Genomic DNA, 10,001 nt, shown 5'->3' on the forward strand with positions numbered 1-10,001 from the left:
ATTGATAGATTTGTGTCCCTAAAGAAAAGAGGGGGCTTGGCTACGTGATTGTCCTTCTATTGAGTGAGGGGGGTAGGTTTCAAGAATGGCATTTGAGACACTCGGAGGAGATGTTGACTTTCGAAGGAAAGACGTCCAAACATATTAGTGGTGATTATTTCTACGACACTTGAGGAGGCGTTAGACACACTCGGAGGACATGTGGACTTTCGGAGGAAAGGTGTCTCATGTGCAGCACCAAAGGAGACATCAAGCACACTCCATGGAGATGTGAAAATGTGGAGGAACTATGTCTTGTTGTGTAAAAGAGGTAGAACAATGTTTTTATGAGGCCAACTTTAGGATTTGCAATCTAAAGTTGGGATATGAGGGCAACTTCAGGATTAGGATTTGAAATCTAAAGTTGCAAAGAAAGATTGGTGAAGGAGCTCAACTTCAGGATTAGGCTTTGCAATTTGAAGTTGCAGATTACTTTCAAAGATTGGTGAAGGAGCTTCATCAAAGTTTATCATCTTGGTGAAGGCTTTTCAATTTTGTTAGATTAATGTAATAAAGGGGGGAATTTTGGACTTATTACATTAATTAGGTTAGCAAGAATGATTGTTGAATTAATGTAATAAGGGGGGAATGTTAGGTTTATTACATTAATTAGGTTAGTTTTTGTGTTTGATTAGATAAATAAAGTCAGTTCAATATATAGTTGTGGGAAGTTATTCCTGTAAGTGGTTGTTGTAAGGGGAAATAAAACTATATAAAGATGCCCAAACATCAATGTAAATTATTCAATATTATTCGTATTATTCTAGTATCATTTTAATGTCATTTTCATTATCAATTCTTTATGTTTCCGAATGTATCCTGAAAATCTGAATCAATAATTTCTCTTTCATTTCATATTTTTAGTTTCACATTCTTTGGGCCTGTTACAGCAAAGATAGTTAAGAATTTAAAAATTTTAGTGTCAGTAGTGCCATTACCTAACTAGTAAGTTGTTAACACTTTCTAGATTGGCCTATTCATAAATAAGTTTAACCTAAATGTTTTGTCTCATTTAAACTAGTTGAAACATGTGTACTCACTTAGTGATACACCTAATGCATGTAAATTATCCACTTGTACATACTAGTGTGCTCACAAGTGTCCCATCTTAAGGGTGGGTTAGTTGTTGCATTCAACTAGTCTACCTCATCTAGCTTGGATACCTAATGCATGTAAATTATCAACTTGTACACACACTAAGTATGCTCATAAGTGTCCTATCTTAAGGGTGGGTTAGCTGTTGCATTCAACTAGTCTACCTCATTAGCTTACATGCATACAATTATCCACTTGTACACACTAAGTGTGATCACAAGTGTCCCATCTTAAGGGTGGGTTAGTTGTTGCATTCAACTAGTCTACCTCATCTAGCTTGCATGCATGCATATGTAAGCTTCTATGTACATTTAACTATTATCAATTATATGTAAGCTTCTATGTACATTTAACTATTATCAATTAGACTGTTTATGTGATATTAGTTGGGAGTTTTGTCCTTGTTAATTTATCTTAGAAAGTTCAAACATGGTATGAGAGCCATGCTAGCAAAATCTTATCTTTGTTAGAAATATATGATTGTTGTCTATTGTCATTGATGTCAAATATGATATTCTAGAAAAAGTATGTGTACCATAAAACTTTTGTGGTTGGAAAGTTTGCTTTTGTGGTTTGAAAGTTTGTTATTGTTGATGTTATGAGTTTGTATGTTGAACTAACATTATAGTGGAATATAAATACATTTACAAACACAAATCAAATTAGTTATTCGTTGCATATTTCATATATAAAATAAATAATTTATTGAAATTGTAGAAATATATCGTATATTAGAGAAATTTAAAAAATACATTAATATTGACAAATTTAATTAATTTCATTTAACTAGTTATAATTAAATAATGGTAACTTATTTAATTTATGTTATGTTTTCTTGGACATCAAGTTCCAATCTATTTATTATTATTATTATTATCTATTATACCTACAAATATTACTATACCAAAGAGAGATTTTCAAAGAGGCCATAATGTTGAGAAATGGTGAGTTTCCAATGTTCTTATAAATCTTCATGAGAGTAGAGGATAAGTAAAAACAAAATCAATGGGCTTTTATATTGAGAAGTAAGATCAAGATGTCAATACCTTCGTCACAAACAAGCTAAAAATATGTCAATCAACATGTTTATATTAATATATAAACATGCACTATATATGACCATAAAATGGATTTTGTAAAAACGAATAAAACATAACTGTACTAAACAAATATAATTATTAATTATCCATGAAAAGAAAATTTATTTTTAAATTGAATAACTAAAAGAGAACTAATATTTAAGACTTCTAGATTAGCTTTTATTTCTAATTAAGTAAATAAGATTAGCTTTTTATCAGCTTAACCATTGAGGCTTCACCTGATGTAAGTACTACCATATTAAATACTAACAATAGAAAGAAAGCCACTCTAGTAAAAGAATAAGAATCGAATACAGTAACAGCTTTAATCGATGTTTTGTGTATAACCACACCAAATTCATTGTAGTTCTTGCGTGCAATACAAACCAAGCAAAAAGCCGCTGGCGCCCTTCCAAAACAGGGGAAAATTTCCAGAGTAATTGGTACATCTCAGAAGGGAAAATCATAACAATCGTAACGAAAATCAGGCATTTCTGGAAAACCAAACCTTCTCCTGCCGTTTTTGCCATTTGCAAATCTCGGCACGTCGAAATCGGGTGGTCTGTGATAATTGAGCCCATGTCTGCTTCTGTTGCGCGCGAGAGTGAAATGGTCCCTATCTCTATCTCTATCAGACGCATAACTCCTCCGATCATTCGCCTCTTGAGTAAATTCTTCTTCGTCCTCCTCCTCTGTCAGCGACTCCGAATGTGGCATGGGCGCTTCCCCACTGCAATCAAAACAATCACTTGACATCCTCACCGCAAAATCCTCTCTACCCTGGACCGAGGGTTTAGGTTGGGTCCCCATTTTATCTAAGGAACCGAGTAATGTCACCAGTTCCTTGCTCAATGACCTCCGAGCCTCCCTTACCAATAGGTCCGAACCCTGCATCCCAAAAACAGCTCATCATCAGAAACTCTCGAATCACAATTAATTGAAAACCAGTCTATCAATCGATCAAACCCACAATTATTTAGTTTTGCCCCGCTAAGGCAGGCACCAGTTTTCACAATTTGAACAAAAAAACTCAATTTTTTTGGTTCTCCACGCGACCAATTTGGGTTGAACTGGTCTAAGGAAAGAAAAAGGCTTAGTAGCCTCTCCTAAGCTGATGGATAGCTAGAAAGAACTAAGAATAACATGATTCTGGATATTTTCGTGCCAATAAGCAGTAGCTTCAGAGGGTGCTGGTTCTATTCAGCGGGCTATTTGCTTAACAGAATCATCTCTCAGCAACATCGTTTATTTAAAACTTCATTGACAAAAGAAACCTTTGGCCTCTCTATAGAGCTGATATAAAATGGCAACTTAAAGAAATTGGAAAATGGAAAAGAGGATTCAAAGAACAAGACACAACAATATCAGATTTATACCATTTCTCAAACAGGTCAATAAATTTACTCAGTTTTCTGATATACAATATATAACCTGCACTCATACTTACGCGTAGATACTTGACCCTTTAAATATGAAGAAACAGTTCAGAAATGAATAAACAGAAAAAAAAACAATTGCTCAGATGACTGCTAGACTATACAATCTGAACAGAGAAAAGTAATTTTCTCAGTGAAATCTTAAAGAAGTTTTTAATTCTTTCTTCGTATTTTGGTCTGATATTTCTTTCTTTAGTCTTGTTTTGATATAACATCTATAATATTGTTCTGATATTTCATTCTTTACTTTCGTTTTGATATAACAGCTAAATATGTGTGCTCGTTGATAGTAAGAAAGCAGAAATCTCGACCTCTTGTGAAGTTGTAAACATTAAACGGTCAAACCTAGGAAATGGGGTTAAACGTCACATACAGAATTGAGAATACTACTTATTTCCTTGGTAGCTCCGTCAGATCTTCTGTTACGATTGCTTTATCTGTTTAGCATCATTTGGTTCTCTTAGGGTCATTATATTAAAATTATATGCTTTTCATTTCAATTTAAAGGAATTTTAATCTATGCTTTTCCATTTTTTCCTGATGAGGGATGACGGAATGTAATTTGATGGAAAAAAAAAACACTTTTAAGTTTTCACACAATCGAATCAAAAAATTGCATTATCTATATTACATGGATTGTGGAAAATTAAATGGATTAACCTATGCTTGTTCACAAAAAAAATTTAATGCAATTACAATATAGCAATTGCACAAGGGAGCAGGTTGCCCATCGAATAGCTGCGAAGTCACTTCTACTTCCGGTTTTACCTAGTTAATTTTGTCCAATAATACAAGATATTTCCAGAGACCTTGTAAACAATTTCTATGTTTTTGAAGAGTTTTCTACAGAGTTGTTACCAGAAGCATTCGAGTTAAATTGTGTACTGACTTCATCTTCACACAGTTCGTTTATTTATTTCCTTCTTCTTCATTTTTGACACAGGCGGTAAATGCAGCATAGAAAGTTGCTTGCAGAGGGTTTAATTAGACATTTAAGATATAGAAGGGATGGAAGCAAGTTATATCAATATTAATTCTTCCTCTCATTTGCCTGCTGTTTCCCCCCAAAAACACCAAAAATTCAAGACAACTGTTCAATTTTATTTATTTTTAAAATCAAAACACTTGTTCAATTTAAAAAAAATCAAAAGAGAGGTTGAAGAACTGTGTTATTATTGAAAATCTACAGCACAATCTCACAACATCGACCTAACATCCTTGATTCCACGATAAATTGCACGAAAATGATCCATCAAGTGCGAAAAGCGATATTTTAGGGCATTTACCTTAACAGAATCGACCTCGAGCAGAAGGGCAGTTGTTTTTTCGGAAAAGCCGTTGCGTTCATCTGCATCACGGCTCATAAGTCGTCTAAAGCGCGCAACAGAGAAAAGGGCTTTAAGCTCTCTGAGGCTCATCTTGAGCACGGCGAGATGTCTAAGATCTCGCAGGCTCCGGGACCTGCGTACGAGATAAGCTCGAAACCGTGACTGGATCACCACAGCCGCTTCTTCACGATTCATTGCGCTCCTCTCCTCACTACTAAACCCTCGTTTTAGGGCACCCTGATACGCTTCAGTAACGCGTGTAGGAGAACAGTCGGCCGTGGGATTCGATCGCGCGACGCAACGGTCGCTGCGTCCGCCTTGCGGCTTCAGGGGAGGCGATCCCCCGTTTGGAACCCTAGCGAGGCATTTCATTCCCACTTCCAGCGCCTCCAGACGCTGGATCAAAGTCTGTAAAAGCCTCTCTTGCTTTTCACTTTCTTTCCCTTTTCCCGTTGAGTTCCTGCAAGAATCGACCCTCTTCTTCCGATGCTGAAAAGGGGCTTCAGAGATTTCTTCTTCTTCCTCCTCCATTCTGCGAAGCCATCTTGATCGCCAGGCGTGCGAGCCCTGATAATGGTGATAATACAGGGGCTGCGGTTCATAGGGCTCGTGTTGGTGTACAAGCGGAGGCATGTGCACAACATAAAAGCCTCTGCATCTTTCACACCTGGCTCGCTGCAGTTGCATGCAACAAGCGCAATACGTGTGAGCTTCCATTGTTCAGCCAAGCCAAGCTTTCTCCTTGATCACTCCAACAAATGCTACTACTAAAGCTTTCCTACCTATCTCATCTGATTTGTGTATCTGCAAAAGAAACTTCGTTAGTGCGCAACCAGCGTCTTTGCAAATTGGGTTTTTTTTTCGGTGCGAAAAGCAGGGATTCCTGTCAGAGAAGAATTCCAGGCGTCACGTGGTAGTTGCTACCCAAGGATTTATGCGAGCTTAACACGCTGCTAAGTTATTTAAATATTCAAAATAAAAAGTTTGAGCATCGCTTTTTTTATTTTTGATTGAATGAGACAAAGATTTCCCGTTGCGAGCACATTTCATTTAGTTTCCCACTAAATCGGTAGTGACTATGCAAGCTATAAATTTATCTTCTTGTGTAAACAACTTGTGAGAAAAAGAGACTCTAGTTCCTCCCCATGCATAATACTAGCGCTTGCACCAAAACAGGGTGCAAGTGTATAGTCGATAGGTTTGGGGTTGTATTTATTTTGCATATTGTTTAATGTGGTATTATTTCTTCAAATTTGTTTTGTTTAAGTTTCATATTAGTCTAATAATTGTCATAAAAAATTATGCTCGAAAATGTCTATGTTAAATCTTTGTTAATAACTAAATATGGGTGGGCATAAGTCCGCAGCAGGACGGTAAAGTCATGAGCCTTGTGAATAGGGTAGTCAATTGTTCAAATCCCTACAAGTGTGAAAGATGATTATTATTGATGTTCAAAATTAGCGCTCACGTGGAGGTTGGTGGTTGGAGGCATTGTTGGTCACAGGTAAGATGTTGTTGCTGCGAAATAGAAGGGTAGACATGGAGTGATAAGGGGTTGCAGTTGCTAGAGATATTCACCTCGTTGGAGTGTTGATTGTGATAAGGTGTCAACCAATGGGAGATATAAGGGGTTTGTTCTTGTTGGGAGAGTCGACTGTCAGCGTGGCAAGGGCAAATGGTTGGAGTGATGTAAGCACGATGGGGAGTTATAAGGTGTGATTCTAGCTAGGAGATATAAGGAAATTTTTTGGAGGGATAAGATGAGGTTGGAATGTGGAGTGATAAGGTGAGGTTGGAGATTGGAGTGATAAGGTGAGGATGGGTAGCGGGAGTTCAGATGAATCACTAACCAAGGAAAGATTGGGAGATATAAGGTTGGTTGTAGGGGACAACAAGAATAGGATGCTGACAAAAAATGAGGATGAGGTCCCTCAAGAATGTGGCCTCACTGGTTCAAAGCTCTAGTCAAAAGCAATTATCGATCAAAAAATAATAATTAAATATGGGCAAAACATGTTAAAAGAGCTTCAATACTGTATTATTATTTTACTATTCTCTATACAATAATTTGAGAGTCTTCTAGAGAGTGGCCAATATATTTATTTGGTGATGCTAATTTATTTAGAAGCATTTTAGAAACTTTAGAAACATTGTGATAGACTCTTGAAACAACTAAATGCACATGCAAAAAAATGAACATCACCTAAATCTGATGAGTGCTAAATGTCCCATTTATTCTCATTAGAGATGGATTATCACTACTCATGAAACATGGGTCAACGAGTTTGACATAGAAGCTGCATAATTAAATTGTGAGAACAATATCACAATTTGATTAGTGGTGGAAAATGTCTCCTACTTAACATAGTCCAATTATTATACAATGTGCAAACCCAATATGTACAAATTTTGTGTTTTAAAAAAGTTTACCAAATATCATTTGTAATAATTTTTCATAATATATATAGTTTATATCATTTTATTATATATTTTATAATATAATTATATTAAAAAAATTAATATTAAATTTAAATAATAACAAAAATAAATATTTGAACTAAACTATTTTAAAAATTGAGAAATTTAATTACGACATATTTATTCTAATTCATAGAAAAAGTTTAATGTCAAAGAAAAAATCTCCATTGAGTTGTTCATGCAACGCCTAGAGTGCTTCATTTACCATAACTATTAATTGATTACAAAATATTCTAATCATTATTTGAAACCTTCTAAATGTTGATGAAATCCTACCATTTGTAATCTCAATTCAAACCGAGTAAATGGTGTTCACTAGAAATTTTAAACAAACAATTTATTGTACATTTGAACCTTTTAAATCTATTTGTTGCATTAAATCTATTTGTTGCATTACTAATGCATCATATTTTATTGGAATGCAATTGTATTAACCTAAGGCCTTGTTTGTTTGCTGGAATTAGCCTGGAATAGGGAAACGGGAATAGGAAAATTGGAGGCCCAAATTGGAATAGATTTATTCCAATTTTCCTATTCCCGTTTCCCTATTCCAGGTTAATTCCAGCAAACAAACGGGGCCTAAAAGATATGCACAATTTCATGGAATTAGAATTACTCCCTAAAATTCAGTATTGGCTCCGAAATTGAAATAAAAATAAAAATAATAATAATAAAACACAGTTACAATACAAATGCTATAACAGGTTAAGTTTTTTTGAAGAAAAATGTTTTATAAAAGTTGTCTTCCCACCTTCTCATGCATCACTCACAACCATGCAAGATTCACTTATTTCTCCTGCCTTCCTTGCAAACAAAGCTACTCATACCTTTCTCCTCTTCTCTTGATTGTCCTCGACAATGTTGTTGTACACCTTTCAATCATGTCGTAAAGCTCTTTTCTTGTTCATGGAATAAATTTTCAGCCATGTTCCATAAATGACAGGCACAAATTTCTTCAATGTCGCCGTTGAAAATACCAGCTCTGGCTTGTATATGGGTATGATACTAAATCATAAAATGAACATGCGTTGTTCCTCTTATGATTCAGTATCACACCCATATACGAGCCTAATCATCATGATGGAGTCTGGAGATTTTCAAAATGTGTTGTTCGATGGAAATAAGTGGAACATGTTCTGGTTTGTTCGCAGAGACAAATGTGCCCTCGACACAATGGAAAGTACGAAGCCTCCTCATTTTGAGAGCAGCTTTGTTGTATGCCATGGTTGTCGCTTCTGCAGTTGATAATGTCCCAACCAAACCCTCATTCCCTACCTCATCAAATTCCTTATTTCTGCAGCAAATTTCCCCCATGGACGTCTTCAAACCCCTCTGTAATGCTTCTCTTTTTCTACTTCTGTTTCGCTTCGATTCGGCAAGATCACATATTTCTTGTTAGGAATGGCGGAATTCGCATTTCAATGCTCAGATTCTTCAAGTAAATAATTGGTCTTTACCTTTTCCGCCATAGGAATAACCATCAATTGTTCCAGATTTCCATTTGATGGCAATCTCATCTGTTCGTCATGGTAAATGAGGCTTTCGACATCTTTTATTGATGACAGTCCACCATAATTGAGTTCTGATCGCCACTCTAATGGCAGATCTATCCAATTTTCCTCATTTCTTTCCACGGAGATTTGATTTTATTTAAAAGAGCTGATGATTATGCCCTCCTCCTCTGCAAGGTCTGATGCAGGAGTTATCCTCCTATATAGTCCACTTTTAAAGTGGCAACCAGGTTTGTGGAAAGCGGTTATGTGGCCTATCACGTTGCTAGTTGACCACTATACAGATATCATGTAGGCGGTGCGTGGAAGCTCATTCCAATTGAGTTTTATCAGTGACGGATCTAATTTTTTCGGCACAAGCAGCTGTAAATTTTACTGGAACAAGTGCCAGCGTGAGGAAAATCCAGTGGGCCCACGTGAAAGCCTATCGGCTAATTAAGCTCCACCACTAGCCAGCGTTAAACATCACACATTAAGGGAGAAATTAAGTCTGGAAAAGTAAGTCAAACTTTGACTATTTACCACTTTTGCACTAGGAATCAAGCCATAGTGTGTGATGTTTAAGCAGTTCGCACCAATATGACTATTCGGCAAATTAAAATTTAAAAAATATAAAGACTTTAGTATTCTTTTAAGTAAGTTATAAACTAATTAACAATTGCATCTTGGTGTGCAATGAGTACACCCTAAGAATTGTGAAATGTTATTTAGGAAAACTTTTGGTTTATTCTTATATTTGTGTAGTACAACATATCAATTGGTGGATCATTTAGCTAATGATGTTATTTGAAAAGAAAAGTTTGAAGAAAGAAGTGAAAGCTTCAAATAAACTATGCAACCACTTACAAGAATACAAACATGACTAAAACAAAGCCTCTCAATATAAAAGATGATTAGTTTCTATTATCAATAAACATGTTATGTTAGGATTACAAGGAGAGAAATGAAGATAAATAAAGAGATAAATCTAAAGAAGAAGATAAAGATGGAATTTGAGGAGTGTGTGTATGAATATATGGAGAGAAGTATCATCTT

At 35.6% G+C, this 10,001-nt stretch overlaps 1 protein-coding gene across 1 annotated transcript; it reads right to left on the reverse strand.

Annotated features, from left to right (window-relative positions):
• Positions 1 to 2,488: 2,488 nt before the first annotated feature.
• LOC149570602 (uncharacterized) lies at positions 2,489 to 5,949 on the reverse strand. The gene is made up of 2 exons (XM_089823181.1): positions 4,936 to 5,949; positions 2,489 to 3,101 (listed from the first exon to the last, which is right to left on the reverse strand). The coding sequence occupies exons 1-2, from the start codon at positions 5,692 to 5,694 to the stop codon at positions 2,664 to 2,666; spliced, it is 1,197 nt and encodes a 398-aa protein (XP_089679307.1). The 5' UTR covers positions 5,695 to 5,949; the 3' UTR covers positions 2,489 to 2,663.
• Positions 5,950 to 10,001: the final 4,052 nt, after the last annotated feature.

This window comes from Cupressus sempervirens, chromosome 3, assembly GCF_028749045.1.
Source record: "Cupressus sempervirens isolate cs-2001-9-10 chromosome 3, ASM2874904v1, whole genome shotgun sequence".
Lineage (NCBI taxonomy): Eukaryota > Viridiplantae > Streptophyta > Pinopsida > Cupressales > Cupressaceae > Cupressus > Cupressus sempervirens.

Excerpts from the sequence above, each read along its gene's own strand:
- LOC149570602 (XM_089823181.1), bottom strand. The coding sequence starts at position 5,694 with ATGGAAGCTCACACGTATTGCGCTTGTTGCATGCAACTGCAGCGAGCC. Across the intron at positions 3,102-4,935 it reads TCGAGGTCGATTCTGTTAAG|GGTTCGGACCTATTGGTAAG; the intron begins GTAAATGCCCTA and ends TTTGGGATGCAG.